The sequence below is a fragment of the Schistocerca gregaria genome, chromosome 7 (genome assembly GCF_023897955.1).
Source record: "Schistocerca gregaria isolate iqSchGreg1 chromosome 7, iqSchGreg1.2, whole genome shotgun sequence".
Classification (NCBI taxonomy): domain Eukaryota; kingdom Metazoa; phylum Arthropoda; class Insecta; order Orthoptera; family Acrididae; genus Schistocerca; species Schistocerca gregaria.
The window spans coordinates 75,946,848-75,964,131 of NC_064926.1; the positions used below are offsets into that span (position 1 = coordinate 75,946,848).

Genomic DNA, 17,284 nt, shown 5'->3' on the forward strand with positions numbered 1-17,284 from the left:
CTTACCAAGCGGGAAAGCGCCGGTAGATAGGCACAATGAATAAAACACACAAACACACACACAGAATTTGAGCTTTCGCAACCGGCGGCTGCTTCGTCAGGAAAGAGGGAAGGAAAAGGAAAGATGAAAGGATGTGGGTTTTAAGGGAGAGGGTAAGGAGTCATTCCAGTCCCGGGAGCGGAAAGACTTACCTTAGGGGGAAAAAAGGATAGGTATATACTCACTCGCGCGTACACACACACACACACACACACACACACACACACCACACACACACACACACACACACACACACACACACACACACACACACACACACACACACACACACACACACATCCATACACATCCATCCATAGATACACTGACACAAGCCAATATATATATATAATTTAAAAGATGTAAATGAAAAGTTCAATATCCATGAACATGGTACAAGACAAAAGGAAAAGTTTCATTTCCAGTCAAAAAGAACAACAGCACATAAAACCTCCACAGTATACAGCACTATACAAATTTACAATAGTCTTCTGTGTAAAGTAAAAGACATATAATAATTCTTACTCTTTTGTAAAACTGTAAGGGCATTCTCATTGGATCATTACTTCTATTCAGTAACAGAATTTCTAGATCATTTAAGATACAAAATACTTGAAACAAGACAGTGCAGCTACTGCAAGAACATTAGTGGATACAGCTAAAATTCATATCAACTGCATCTTTTTAAAATTATCTAGTAGTTCTCTTACTAAATAAAAGCAATGATCCAATGAGAATGCCCTTCCGGTTTTACAAAAAGAGTAAGAATGATTATGTGTGTTTTACTTTATACAGAAGGCTATTGCAAATTTGTATAGCGCTGTTTATTGTGGAGGTTTTATACACTGATGTCCTTTATGACTGGAAATGAAACTTTTCCTTTTGTACAAAATTGTTAAGACTTTCGTGGCCACTTGTTGACAAACTGCTTATTTGCTTCTGTCTCGGGTTCTTCGGCCGACGTTCGTGTGATGATTTTGCTGACGTTTCGCCAGCACGAGTGGCTGGCATTGTCAAAGCTTCACCCTCCATTGCCGGAGGTGAACTGGAGCCGGGCTCGCGGCCGCAGACTATATGTACCTTGCGCGCCAACGTCCGAGGGCTTCTCCGCGGTCATTTCCGGTGCGTTTCTCCTCTTGCTACCTGCTACGGTCGTTCTCTGCAGTACGGGAAGCCAGGAGCCGTTTACCTTAAGGCTTTCTTCTTTCTTGTTGAAGCTGTTCCCGTGTTTGTGTATTTCTACAGCTTCTCTGTACAAGCGGGTGTGATAGTGCTTCTCTACAGCCAGAACTTCCGTGTCGGTGAATTTTATTACATGTACCTGGTCGGTCTCACTCAGTGCGTGTTCTGCCACGGCCGATTTTTCCACCTGTCCCAACCTGCAATGTCGCTTATGTTCTTTGATCCTGGTGTTGATTGATCTTCCAGTCATTCCGTCATAAACTTTCCCGCATGTGCATGGTAAGCGGTATATTCCTGACATTGCAAGTGGGTCCCTTTTATCCTTTGCCAATCTAAGACATTCTTTGATCTTCCTTGTCGGTTTGAAAATTGTCTTTACGCCGTGCTTGTGTAATATACGGCCGATTCTGTCCGTCACTCTGGGAATGTATGGCAGAAAGGCCGTACCCGACATTTCTTTTTCTGGTTTCTTACTTCGCCGGTGGTTTGGCTCTGTTACACTTCTAATATCATTTGTGGAGTACCCATTGCTCCTCAGAACACTTTCCAGGTGTTGCATTTCGCGTTTAAGGTGCTGCGGCTCACATATTCGTGCTGCTCGCGTTACGAGCGTCTGAATCATGCCTCTTTTCTGGCTCGGGTGGTGGTTTGACAGTTTGTGCAGATATCGGTCCGTGTGCGTCGGTTTTCGGTACACGCTATGTCCCAGGTTTTGGCCATCCCTTGTGACCAGCACATCTAGAAATGGTAGTTTTTTGTCCTTTTCCACTTCCATGGTAAATTTTATGTTGGCGTGGAGGTTGTTCAAGTGTCTTAGGAAGTCACCGAGCTGTTCTTCACCATGGCTCCACACGACGAAAGTATCATCGACGTACCTGTACCACACCTTAGGTTTACAAGTCGCCGAGTCCAGTGCCTGTGCTTCGAAATGTTCCATGAAGAAGTTGGCCACCACTGGACTAAGAGGACTACCCATGGCAACGCCTTCCAGCTGTTCGTAGAAATTGCCATTCCACGTGAAATAGCTCGTGGTGAGACAGGCATGGAAGAGCTTCATGATGTCTTGCGGGAAAATGGAACCGACGTGCTCCAGAGCGTCACTGAGTGGCACTTTCGTAAACAAAGAAACAATATCAAAGCTGACCAGGATGTCGTTTGGTGCAAGTTTTAGTTTCTTCAGCTTTTCGATGAAATGTCCTGAGTCCTTTACGTACGTGTCGGTCTTCCCCACGTGCAGCTGGAGCAGAGAGGCCAAGTGTTTTGCCAGTTTATATGTCGGTGAGCCAGGAGCGCTAACAATCGGTCTTAATGGAACGTTGTTCTTATGGATCTTAGGTAATCCATCCTTTCTGCCATACATTCCCAGAGTGACGGACAGAATCGGCCGTATATTACACAAGCACGGCGTAAAGACAATTTTCAAACCGACAAGGAAGATCAAAGAATGTCTTAGATTGGCAAAGGATAAAAGGGACCCACTTGCAATGTCAGGAATATACCGCTTACCATGCACATGCGGGAAAGTTTATGTCGGAATGACTGGAAGATCAATCAACACCAGGATCAAAGAACATAAGCGACATTGCAGGTTGGGACAGGTGGAAAAATCGGCCGTGGCAGAACACGCACTGAGTGAGACCGACCAGGTACATGTAATAAAATTCACCGACACGGAAGTTCTGGCTGTAGAGAAGCACTATCACACCCGCTTGTACAGAGAAGCTGTAGAAATACACAAACACGGGAACAGCTTCAACAAGAAAGAAGAAAGCCTTAAGGTAAACGGCTCCTGGCTTCCCGTACTGCAGAGAACGACCGTAGCAGGTAGCAAGAGGAGAAACGCACCGGAAATGACCGCGGAGAAGCCCTCGGACGTTGGCGCGCAAGGTACATATAGTCTGCGGCCGCGAGCCCGGCTCCAGTTCACCTCCGGCAATGGAGGGTGAAGCTTTGACAATGCCAGCCACTCGTGCTGGCGAAACGTCAGCAAAATCATCACACGAACGTCGGCCGAAGAACCTGAGACAGAAGCAAATAAGCGTTTTTCCTTTTGTCTTGTATGATGTTCAAGGTCACTGAAATTTTCATTTACATATTTTAAATTCTTTCTAATATATTTACAGATTTCTAATATGTACAGAAAGGGAAGAGGGAGAATTGATGACTTTTGAAAGAGGGGCTTGCAAGAATATGTTTGTCGAGCATGTTCCATTGCTCTTAGAGCTCTTTTCTGAGTTAAGAAGATGACTAAACTAGATGGTGTATAACCCCAGAAAATAATTCCATACAGTAGGATGCTATGGAATTGAGCAAAGTAGGCAGTTCAGACAGTGCTATAACTTGCTTTGACAGAGAGTAAACACAGACTGTAACATATTTTCTTTAGTGTTCCATTAATTTTGTTTATATGTGTGTGCCATCTGAAGTTATTTTGAAGCCATGAGCCTAAAAACTTTGTGTCTGGAGAAGATGAAATTTTGTTGCTGTTTATTGTCACATTGGTGCAGCATGCATCACCTTTTAAACAGAAATTTAGGAATTTTGTTTCTTTGGTGTTTATCATAAGTTTATTCCACTCAAACCATCTATTTAGCTGTTCTGCAGTCTTATTAATAGCTGTTTGAAGGTGACTTGGGGAATTTCCTGTAATTAAGATGCTTGTGTCATCTGCAAAAAAAGTGTTTGTTTGTGACTCAATGTTCAGGTCTAGATCATTTATATAAAGGTGAAAGAGGATTGGCCCAAGAATGGATCCCTGAGGGACTCCTTTATTTAGAACTTCTGCATCTAAGAAGCACGTCCAGGTGTTTTCCTTTAGTTCATGTTTTATTTGTACTTTTTGTTTTCTGTTCATCAAGTACAAAGTGAACCATTTTAGTGCAGTGCTCTATATACTTGGAGCTTCTCCAACAGTATGTTGTGGTCCAGTCTATCAAGATACTCCATTGCACTGTTCACCAAACCTGATACCCCCCCCCCCCCCCCCCCAAGCTGTCAATAACAGAAACAAAGTACTTGTTTAAGAAGTTTGCAACACTTATTAGCAATGTCTCATTTATTTTTAGAGCAATCTGTTCCTTTTTGGTCCCACCTATCTCTGTCTTCACTATGCCCAATACAGTTTTTATTTTCTTGTCTGATGTAATTATCTTTTTCTCATAATAAAGCTGCTTTGATTTTTGGATTACTTGCTTCAATATTTTACTATTCTTTGTAATGCATTACACTGCTAAGTCTATCCCTAGTGTATAAGTCACTCTCCTACTATTGTGATTCATTCTACAGTAGTATAATATTAGCTTGTACCCATCGAGATAAGCCCATTCAGTTTCTGTGTGATGTTCTGATAAGTCTGCTGAAATTCCATCTAAGTTTTAATCATCTCGGATGGATAAGATAAGTATTTCTTTTTCATAAGGCTTGTGACATTTTGTTGGAGAACACCTAAATGAAAAGGGAGCGATGACCTTGCAGTTTGGTCCCTCCCCCCCTTTTAAACCAACCAACCTAAATGCTTCTCCTTTAATGTCCTTGACTTTGTCCAAGTAGCAGCATTTTGTTGAACTACACGTAGTTTCAACTGTAACTATATTTATTCTGGAGCTCTGTTTTTCAGATGAATTTATCCTACAAAAGGTGTAGTGAACGCACTGAAAATCAACGAGTAGGATGGATACTGCTTTGGTCAGAGTGGATGCTTCTGGCAATTAGCCATGCAAGTAGCCTCTTACCAGAAGCATTCAGATGCAAACTGTGATGCACAAGCAGTGTGATTCACTCTGAAAATATTATTCCTTTAGTCCTACCTCCAGGTATGCTCTAAATGTGCAGGTTTTCTGTAGAGAAACTTGTAAATGTGAAAATAGTATCCAATAGATAACAACTGCCACCAAAAACAAAATATTAATTGCATTTTGAATAGATGCAGGACAACTTTCATTTTTTAGTGAGACTACTGATGATGACTGCATGTGGTCCCACAGATAATACCTGTGAAACCATCTCTAACAAACATATCATCACACACCAGTCTATTCCTGGTTTGTGAGTGGATGGTAGGCACATAAATTAATTTAATGAAACTCCGTTTCTCATTAACTCAAAGAGACTTTCACATTAAGAAATATAAAATTCTATGTTTATCTTATAAAACTTTATTCTTTAATACAAAACTTATAGACAGGTTAGTTGTAGCTTGAGAATGTTGTCATTTCAGATGTACTGTATACATCAGTTTAGAGTTATGACATTCAAACCTGTGCAAAGTTTCTGGGATGAAACCCACTCTCTATGATGTTTCATACATTTGCCTGAACATCTTACAGATGCTAAAACTTACTCAATAATTGGGAGTGTTTCACTCACAACATGTAATACAAAAATAACCTAAATGACAGACAAATATACTAAAATATACAAGTATTTTTTCTATAGTAATAGACATATGACATATCTATGTAGTATGGTACAAAAATTATTGTCTATGTTGATAGAACAGATCCTTCATTATTATGCATTGTATTTTATTTCTCCACTGCTCTTACACTGAAAACAATTAGCTGTTACATAGCTTAACATACTGTGCCTCCAGCTTCAACAAGAAACATACGAGTTGCTTGCCCAACTATGATTATCAATACCACTGTGCTCCACAAACATCTGATTTTTAAAACACTAGTACAATCACTAAATTAAGTGCGGAAGATCGTACTCTGTAGCTCAATTTTCTTACTGCTATTTACTGCTTGTTAAATATAAATAGTTCTAAATAATAACAAAATTTATTACAGATAAACTGAATGTATGTACTAACTTATATTGATGGACAGAAATATGCAATTATCAACATATTTCAATATTCAAGATCTTGACAGAAATACGACAGGAAGAATTTGAAATTGTGTAAAACTCCGTATCTGAAAAAACACTTGCAATGTAGCACTTAATTTTAGGAACCATGCCAAATGTTTTTGGAATGAGGATTATTACATTTTCTCAATGTGAGACTTATACACAAATATTGGGATACAAATATCCCAATATGTTTCTCACTTCTCAAACATTTGCATTATTTCCTTGCTGGAATGTTTAAGTTGTCTCATCTTACAAAACTTCTTGGAAATTATTGTAATAATAGTTAACAGATGATGGTTTGTAATTGGTGAAACACCAATTGGCCCTAAAAACTTGTTTTGTGAGCACCAAATGATATCTACTGAAACATTTTCTACAGCCCCTGTTGATGCATTTGATAGTACATGCCCCTTAATGCCATGAGCTGTTGATGTGATCCTTTTTCAAGTACTGCACCATTGCTTATTACATAGATTACATCAGCCTGCTGTATGGAACTTAGCCTGTGTGCAATGGTGATACATGTTCGCCCTTCTCTTGCCTGATCCAAAGCCTCTTGCACAACCTATAAATAACATTTAAAAGTATGATTTTAAATCTGATCTCTTGTCAGCATACAATTATGTCATGGTAAACATTATTATATGTAGTCTGAATTATATGTAAAATTAGGACTACAAATGCATGTTAAATATCTACATCATATCTACTTACAAAAATTGGCCAAGTGCAAGTAGACTCATGCTATAAGTGTTCCATACAAACTTAATTATGTGTATACACAGTTCATCCATTATATGAAACAACAGCCTCAATGATTTTTGCTTGTTATTGACACTGATATTGGCAAGATATCAGTCTCAGGAATTTCCTTTCAAGGACGTTTTAATTTTAAATTTGAAGTTGCAAAGAGAAGCAAAATATTTTTTTATGTGATATAATTACAAAGTAACAATTTTCTGATTTTTTTCTTTTATTTGTACTGTGAAACCTTACTTCTTCCAAATTTCATGATTTTAGGTCAATGGAAAGTACCCTACAGATCTCAGTGAATGAATTTGCAAGTATCAAAATATTTGGCAAAAATGGCAATATCTTTTGACTGTATTGACTTAGAAGATTACGGTTTTTACACTGCCAAGGATCTGTATACCTTGTTATGTGACATGAATTTCATCTTGATACATCTATTCTTTACTGATAAAAATGGTTTTTAACAATCGGATTGACAGACAGAAGGACGGACTGGCAACAACGTGCTCCTATAAGGAATCTGTTTTTACTGACTGACTGGGACTCTAGAAGCAAAAATTATTTACCTCTAGTTTTGTTATTCCTAATAAATATTCTGTTTACATAACATATATGAAAAAGCAAGTAAAAAAATGTAAATGTTGTGTGACTAGGGCCTCCCATTCGGTAGACCATTCACCAGGTGCAAGTCTTTCGATTTGATGCCACTTCGGCAACTTGCGCTTCGATGGGGATGAAATGATGATAATTAGGACAACACAACACACAGTCCCTGAGCAGAGAAAATCTCCGACCCAGCTGGGAATCGAACCCGAGCCCTTAGGATTGGCATTCTGTTGCGCTGGCCACTCAGCTGCCGGGGCAGACAAAAAGCAAGTGAATACACAAGTCTGAGTGTAAACTTTGAGATTTTGCTCATGCATCTGCCAAACAAGTTCACTTGAAAGCATTTTAGAACTGTCAAGTGCATCAAAAATGGTGTGACAAGCTAATGTTAATATAATTTTACATTAAATAGGATAGATTTTATGCATTATTAGGGATCTGCTACCTATATAAACTCATCACTTTAAGATTATATCACTGATTTTTACCATCTGATGACACTGTCGAGGAACTCTGACATATATAAATAAAGAAAAAAGTCGACTGGAAACCAAAGATGACTATAAAAATATTATAATGGGCATGAATGCAGTGAACAAATAATAAGGCATTTCAAATGTTACCTTAACTGTTTAATTTTTGTTGAGCGAAAGGCTGAAAGCACTGTAGCTAAGAGATGTAAGAAAAGCATACCAAGCTAATACACTCTACAAAATAATAAAGCTTTACCACTTTTATTTAATTTGACTGGAGCATATGAGACAACTGTATTTGTGCTGAAAATACATATTACATAACTGAGATTTTAGTCTGTAAATAAAATAGAAAGAAACTTCCACATGGGAAAAATATATATTGGCCTTTAAATATGTCTGCTTGTGTCGGTGTATGTGCGGATGGATGTGTGTGTGTGTGTGTGTGTGTGTGTGTGTGTGTGTGGGCGCAAGTGTACACCTGTCCTTTTTTTCCCCCTAAGAGAAGTCTTTCCGCTCCCGGGATTGGAATGACTCCTTACCCTCTCCCTTAAAACCCACATCCTATCGTCTTTCCCTCTCCTTCCTGAAGAAGCAACCATCGGTTGCGAAAGCTAGTAATTCTGGGTGTGTGTTTGTGTGTTTTGTTCATTGTGCCTGTCTGCCGGCGCTTTCCCGCTTGGTAAGTCTTGGAATCTTTGTTTTTAATATATTGAGATTTTAGTCTTGTATACATAAGTTATGACTATTGTTAAGTTATTGGTGAAGTACTTAATGATGCCATAACATATTTGTTTCTATGACTGCTATTCTCTTTTCCATACCGTCCTTAAAAGGGCAGCTGACATCAGAGTTCCCTGTCATATTACTGTACAAGCCCTGTGGTTTGAGAATGACTCTCCAGCTGATCTTCAGGTTGTTTCTGACAATAACTGTGAGATAACTGCCTTGACAATATTTTTTATTTGTGGGGTAAAAAATCAAATTCATTATGATTTAATTTAGTTGTTTAACTTTCATTCTGCTACAGTATCTTTTGATGGAGTTCAAGAATACATCTTCAGTAAACTGCTCATCCACTGTCACTGATGTAATCAATTTTAATAAAACTTGGCTCACTTTAAATGCACAGTTCAAAGTCAAAACATAGTCATGCAATGATGTGCTGTGACAAATAGTTTCATAGTACTTGTAATTTGAGCAATTTGTTATCAGCTCTCATTTACGATCTGTTCATTCCCCCTCATTTACATACGTACCAGGCAGTCAGAAGCACATTTACTGGTTGTTGTTTTAGAAGAATCAGGGGAATCAGGGGTGACAGGACAGAGGGATAATTTCTGGCAGTGAAGGCAGAGATGAGACTAGTTGTTTTTTGGTACAAGCATTTGGCATCAAAGAGATACACTTGCCTTAAAGGTCAAGGCTGTATGGGAAACAATATTTCACATCAAAAACTAAAAAAAAGGAGACATGAGATTTAAAATAGGACCATGAGAAATTTAACTTTGAAAGTAAATTAAGATTTTGAGGAATTCACTAGACAGTGCACATAATACTCCATATCAGGGGAATCTCCCATCCTCATCATGAGTTTGTCTGATCTCCAAGATCTGAGTGAACTGCCCTTCCTTTTTAGACTTGCCCAACCTAGTAGTTTTTTATCCTTGAGGAAGAAGCTGATAATTCTGAAAGCCAGGATCACCAATACCAAAAAGTTCATCTCCTAAACTACTGGCCAGCATTTCTGTCTTATTTTTCAATTGAGTTTTATTTTAGAACCCTTACCTTCTCACTTTCATTGTCAAGTGCTGAGGTTGCTTCATCCAGCAGTAAGACTTTTGGATTTCTGACAAGAGCCCTAGCAATGGCTATTCTTTGTTTTTGTCCACCAGACAGTTGAGTTCCCTTTTGCCCCAGTCGAGTTTCATAACCCTTGAAAGACAGAAGTAAACAAGCAAACATTAGGTAAGATTAGTTAATGATGAAGAGGCGAAAAAGTTAGTGAGTCAGAAGAATCATGAAGTGCAAACTGTCTTCATAGAAAGAAAATGTGGTGCATGAATATATTTAGAAGGGTACTAAATATTATAGTGCACATTTCCTTTATTGTTTATCAAGTCTTTGACAATACAAAGGAAGATACACATACAAAATTCATTTTTTAATAACAGAACAGCTGGAAACTCACAGGAAGAGACTGCAATGTTTAAACATGATAAAAGTCTACTGTCAAACATGTCTGAAAATGTAGTTAATTGTACACAACTAATTGATGCATTAGAGCAATTTAGTTAAAATGCTGCATCACTATAGCAGCTAGTTGCATGAGCTACTACCTACAGGACAGGTATGAGCACAGAATCTGTCAACCTGAAGTGGTAAGAGTATAAGTAAGAACAGAATACACAGCAAATATTAACAATAAAATTCACTTATATAAAATTCTAGCTGATGAGATGGAACAATATTCTAAAATTATTCAATTTTTCATGAGAATGAGGTTTTATTTACATAATAAAGATAATGATCAATAACATTCAGCTTAAATTATCAATTCGTCCTTCGTTAACCCCTCCACTGAATAGTGACATGGAAGTGATTGATTTAGTGGGGTTAAACACTGTACTAAATTTAACTGTACGTTATCATAAAGGAAACAAGAGCCCCTATTGTTGAAGCTACACAAAATGTTCACAAAACAAGAAAAGAAATGCAAAGTGTAAGTAGAAGATATGAGATGCTAACAGAAATTTGAACTTAAAAACATTAGAAGGGAACATGAACTGTTTTAAGTAAACGCATTTTTTAAATATCATACCGAAATACTAATTACATAAATGGGATAACTTAACATCTACACTGCTTTTGTAGATAAAATTCTAATTGTGTGTTTGAATTTCCTAAAATTTTTATTGTTTATATTGTGGCAAAGGGACAAAGTTTACAGGTTTTTTTCAAAATTCAATAAATGCAAAGATAGAAGTTGAAACTTTTGTTAACATTCACAAGTGATTTTTTGTTAGCATTTTAGCTTTACCATTAATTACAAAGAAAGCTACTTTATTGTTCACTTTGCATTGAAATGCAATAATGTGCTATAATACGACACATTAGTATCATACTTTTCCATAAATATTCAATAAGCAAAAGCACAAAATATCACCAAACATTGCTGAAACATAATACAAACCACTGGCTTCAGCAATACTACACCAGAAGTCTATTGATAACTCTATTGATCACTTTAACAACTCTTCTGCTCCTTCTGGTACGTTATAATGCCTCATATGTTTTAAGACATCTTTTTTCATTTCCTTGCTGACAACGTTATTCTTTTCTAAGGCAGCTGCTTTCCTCACTTCCTGGTTGCAGCTGACAGGTTTCCATACATGAACCTGTACAGGACTTTCTTTACTAGTGTCCAATATTGGCACCAACACCCTCTTCTCAGATTTTTCATAAGCCATACTGACAATGCCTCGTTGTTTCAGCACTTTATAGTATTCAGTAGGTGAAAGAATATCTTCCTTTTTCAGTAGTCTTTTTTAACTGTGCCAAACACTATCAGAAGGCTTATAGCTGAGAAAATGAGTAGAGAAATACACTGAATTGACAAAAGTCCTAGTACAGCGATAAGCACAGATTTAACAGTATCGCATGCACAAGATGTAAAAGGACAGTGCATTGGCGGAGCTGTCAGTTGTACTCGCATGATTCACGTGAAAACGTTTCTGATGTCTTCACGGCTGCACAATGGGAATTAACAGACTTTGAATGTGGAATGGTAACTGGAGCTAGATGCATGGTACATTCCACTTTGCAAACTGTTAGTGAATTCAAGATTCTGACATCCACTGTGTCAAGAGTGTGTTGAAAATACCAAATTGCAGGTATTATCTCTCACCATGGACAACACAGTGGCTAATAGTCTTTACTTAATGAGCGAGAGCAGCAGTGATTGCATAGAGTTGCGAGTGCTAATGGACAAGCAACACTGTGTGAAATAACTGTAGAAATCAATGTGGGATGTACAACAAATGTATGACAGGACAGTGTGGTGAAATTTTGCATTAATGGTCTATGTCAGAAGACAATCGACACGAGTACCTTTGCTAACAGCACATCAGCTGCAACGTCTCTCCTGGGTGCATGACCCTATCGTATGTACCTCAGATGACTGGAAAACTGTGGCCCGGTCAGATAAGCCCCGATTTCAGTTGGTCAGAGCTGTAGGGCTTGAGTGTGGTGCAGATCCCATGAAGCCATGGACCCAAGTTGTCTGCAACGCACTGTGCAAGCTGGTGGTGGTTCCATAATGGTATGGGCTGTGTTTACATGGAATGGGTGGGATCCTCTGGTCCACCTGAACCAATCATTGACTGGAAATGGTTATGTATGGTTACTAAGAGACCATTTGCATCCATTCATGGACTAGTAGTTCCCAAACATATCACTGGGCCACAAATGTCTGCAATTGGTTTGAAGAACATTCCAGACAATTTGAGTGAATGATTTGGTCGCCCAGATCACCCGCCATGATTCCCATCAAACGTTTGTTGGACATGTTCATTTATGAGACATGTGCAATACCCTGCACCAGCAACACTTTCACAATTATGGATGACTGTAGAGGCAGCATGGCTCAATATTTTTGCAGGGATCTTTCAACAACTTGTCGAGTCCATACCACATCGATTAACTGCACTATGCCATGCAAAAGGAGGTCCTGCACAATACTATAAGGTATTCCATTAGCTTTGTCACCTCAACATGATTTACTACCTTATTAAACTTTCTGGTTTATTCCCTGAAGGCCATTAGTGTGCACATCATTGCTGTACTTTGACTGGTATAGGAGTCAGAGAAGAACTGAATATCATTTGGACCACTTTCTAGCTGTGGTGCCTCAAGGTTCCTGAGAAAATCCAATAGAGTAGAGGCTACTGGGGTGCATCCTTTCAGTCCTTCTGCCTCAGGTAAAGAATAAAAAGCAATCCTTTCATTTTTCTGTGCTTAGGAATCAATCTAATGCAAAAACTGTACAGTAAAATGTGTCCTGAACAGATACTTGACATATGGACAACTTTGTTATTGACTGATTCACATTCTACACCAAAACACACTTTTATCACTTTAGGATTTTCCTCCTCCATTATGGCACACAACATTTTTGCACAAAGTTTGTGCAATGTGTGATTTATTATTAATTTACTCTTTTTCTCCAGAACGTGTTCCTTTTTTAAGTTCAGTAAACAAATCTTGCATGTTGAGTATGTATCAGTATGGGGAGTTTTAAACGACAGATTAAAGTAGTGGCAGAAAATATGTTTGTACTTCAATAGAGAGCAAGTAGGTAGGTCTGATGATAAAGGGCAAGCAGGTAGGCCTGATGATTCCTTTTAAGAAATGTTTCCACCATTTGATTATATTCAGCTTGGACTTTTTCCTCAAAAAATGGCTTTCTTTACAACTATATGTTTTGGTATCACTCTAGAGTCTGTCTTTGGACATCTCTGATGTCTGAAATGTTAAGGCAGATACAGTCCTGTTATTGCCTGGCTATCTTTTTTCTTTACGCTGTACTTCAACAGTATTCTTCCTTTTTGCTTCTTTCTTGATGTTCCTGCATTTCAGTGATGTGAGTACCATGTATTTTAGTATTAACTGAACATTGTCAATTTTTCTACAACTATTTGCATGGAGATGAAAAGTGTTATCATCAAAAGTGAGATCAGCTGCTCTGCATTCTTTTCTTCCTAAAGTTTTTGAATTCACTGGTAGTTTGGTAGCCCAGGTGAACAGGCAATAGCTGGCATTTTCTTGTTGGGCTTTTTGGATACTTTCACTCTCAATCTGGACTCCTACCACCTGAGCACTCAGTTACGTGTATAGAATTTGCTGAATCTATTTTACAGTTTAGTAGCCTACTCTTTTACTGCAAAATTCTCCCTGACAAAGGTATCTCAAATTGCATAGTAATCAGAAGTTAATTTTGTTGTGTTTCTATTGTTGGTTACACAACCAAGTACTTGCCTGTTTATGTTCTCTCTCTCTCTCTCTCTCTCTCTCTCTCTCTCTCTCTCTCTCTATCTCTATCTATCTATCAATCATTGACAATGATATCCTACATCATTATTCTCTCTTCAGATATCTCAGAAGCAAAGCACTGTTTGCATTTATCGACTTTAGTTTCCACTGACAGAGCAAATATCAAGTTCTGCAAAAACTCTTAGTTTTCAGCACCCTATAACAACAGCAAATATCAGTGTTCAACCAAACTGTTTCAATAAGTCATACATGGCAACAAGCTTCACTAGTAACTACAAAAGCCTGAATTTTGAAAAATTGAACATTTACTGACTTTTGATATAACGCTCCTCAGTACCAAGTGAAGGGGAAACCTGCCAGGGTAGCCGAGAGTGCTAACATGCTGCTTCCTGGACTCGGGTAGGTGTGCCAGCACCGGATAGAATCTGTCTGGTGGATTAATTATGAGAGAGGGTGTGCCAGCCATCCTGGATGCGATTTTTAGGCAGTTTTCCACACCCCGCTAGGTGAATGATGAGCTGGTCCCCACGTTCTGCTTCAGTTACATGGCTCGCAGACATCTGAATACATTAGCACTATTCCATGGATTACACTCGACGCAGACAGTTGGGGTACACTAATCCCTCTCGGGGGGTACAGGGTGGCGACAGGAAGGACATCCGGCAACCCCTTAAAAACTGACATGCCACATCCGATTAACCAGCTGACCCCACAAGTTGGGATTATTGCTTGGAAAGAGAGAGAGAGAGAGAGTACCAAGTGAAGGAGAACCTGTGAGCGCATCCTATCATGTGCATTGGTCCTCATGCATAGATATGATTGTAACTAAATGAACATGAAGATCATTGTTCAGCAAGTACTAAGGGAGCCTAAGAGCATCTAGTGAACATGGAAGAGGAAATAATCAATAATGTGAGTGAATTATCAAGTAAATTGAACATGAATGTGTTAATTTCATAGCAGTCACACATGATCTGGAAAAGAAATTTGTTATGCATGTTGATGTGATTGTGAGCAACACCAAATGCCGGAAGTACAGTCTGATATTGGTCTCTCAAAAACATATGCAGAATGAAGTGAACAAAGGAGTTCAGCCAAACAGGTCTTATATTTGTGAAATCAGGTTAAGTTTCACCATTGTACATATACGAGAGTGGATCAAATATACATGGGATTTTATTTTTTATTTAAATTCATTTACCAAAAAACTCAAGGCAATTATAATTCATTTTTCCACATAGTCTCCTGCTTTGTAAATGCATTTGTCCCACTGTATGGGCAGCTTTTTGATGCCCTCATCATAAAAAGAACTGGGTCGTGTCACCAGCCAAATGCGTACAAAGTCTTCCACACTCTCATCATCTTCAAAACATCGCCGATCTAGAGCTTCTTTAAGCAGTCTGAATAAATGGAAATCACAGGGTGATAAGTCCGGGTTGTAAGGAGGATGATAAAATGTAGTCCAGTGCATTTCTTGTAGCTTGTAGACAGTTAGGGCTGCAGTACGGGGTCACGCGTTGTCGTGGAGGAGGATGACTTGTCAAATCGAATGCTCTCCTCTTTTGTGGTGATATGCAACTCTTGCCTTGTTGAACAGTTCGCAGTAGTAAGCAGCATTGATTGTGCATCACTCATGCAAAAAAGAATCAGCAAAATGCCTCGTTGACAGAAATAACGGTTGAAAGAACCTTGCCAGCTGACAATCGAGTCTTGGCTTTCAGTGGCGCTCCTTTCCTCCACCACTCCTTACAGGCTTGTTTGGATTCTGGAGTGTAGTGGTGAACCCATATTTTGTCACAGGTGACAATCTGTCTCAAAAATGCCTCACCTTCTTCCACAAACCTTCCTGTAAACCTCTGACATACCTCCAAAAGTCTCAACTTCAGATTCTTGGGCAAAAGTTTAGGTACCAATCTGGAAACACTTTACAGAACTGTAGGTCATTTGTGATGATTGCTTGACAGCTCCCATACCTGATTCCAGTTTTTTGTGCAATTTCTGATACTATTGTTTGTTGATTGTCGACGATAATGTCTTTAACTGCACAAATGTTTTTGTCTGTAATGCTGGTCCGAGGATGGTGATCATGTTGCTGATTTTTCTTTTCCTTGAATTTTTTATAGCAGGCAACCGCACACATCCTTGATAAAGTTTTATCACCAAACTGTGCAGTCAATCTTTGGCAAATTTCCACCACTGTAACTCCTTTACGAGCAAGAAATTTGATAATTATGCATTGCACAATGGAGGGTTGCATCTGTTGCTCAGAAATGGTGAGCATTACTGACAAAAAGGTGGGATATAGCTAACAACACACTCTCCTAACTTCTGACAGTCCTGCCTAAGCACAGCAGAAGTGCAGGGCCAGTCCTACCAACTGCTGATGGTCAGGAACAAAAATCCTGTTTAACTTTTTTTTGTATGAGGGGGGGATAAAAAATAAATTTGAAATTTGCTGTAATGCACTGAATCCTGGAAAACAGATATGCATCCAGTAGTGTTTATTTGGCCATTTTTGGGAAAATTACTTGCTTGCTAGAAAGAAAAACAGAAAATTACATTTGTAGTAGGGTATATGCAGGGGGCACACTGCTATATACAACTGAAACAGTGGCTCATCCATGATACACAAAAACTTTCAAAGAGCACTATTGTTAGCACTTTGGAGGCTGGCCACTTAGAACAATACCAGGCCTAGCAAACCAGTTATTTATGCCATTATTTAAAACATTACCAGCACATATGTAACTGGTGCATCTACAGGATCAAGCTTCAAGACTTATTTTTCTTATTTACTTTAGTTTTTTGATAGATTACAGATTTCAAAATAATGACAGAAACTAATATCACCCTTCCAAGGAAAATGTGTGAGGTGAGCTATTCAGTAATTTCTTCCTCTTGAGCTTCCAAAATTGTTGCTCACACAACAAATGTGATGTATTTGTAGAAGAATTACAGCAAACTGTGAAACCTAATGAATGCACACATGAAATTATGTCAATGTCATAACATTGATTCAACCTTTCATGACAGCAGCAAGTAACTGGCAGTGAGACATCCATGTCTGTTCTCATATGGAATGAATCCAGTTTTTGAGTGATAAGTGGGTTTCACATGAGAAAATCATGGCCCGACATATACTTGGGTGCAGTCTTTTCAACACAAAGTTGTGACCCAACTGAAACTCAGTCTTGGTCTTCAAAGTAATTGACATTTGTTGCAAAAGTTGCAAAACAGTTTATGACAGAGTGTGCCTAATTTAGAAGCATTTAATTCTTGGAGGGGGAGTTTATGGAAATAGTTTGAGAAAGCCAACAGCAGTTACT

The 17,284-nt window shown here is 38.6% G+C and overlaps 1 protein-coding gene across 1 annotated transcript in view; it reads right to left on the bottom strand.

The window, feature by feature from the left end:
- Nucleotides 1–5,360: 5,360 nt before the first annotated feature.
- LOC126281289 (multidrug resistance protein homolog 49-like) overlaps nt 5,361–17,284 on the bottom strand; it is a 290,653-nt gene continuing 278,729 nt past the window's right edge. Inside the window, exons 23-24 of the mRNA XM_049980112.1 lie at nt 9,696–9,842; nt 5,361–6,640 (exon numbers count right to left, since the gene is read on the bottom strand). Of these exons, the coding sequence (XP_049836069.1) occupies nt 6,449–6,640; nt 9,696–9,842 (339 nt within the window). The 3' untranslated portion in view covers nt 5,361–6,448. The remainder of the gene's footprint in view (nt 6,641–9,695; nt 9,843–17,284) is intronic.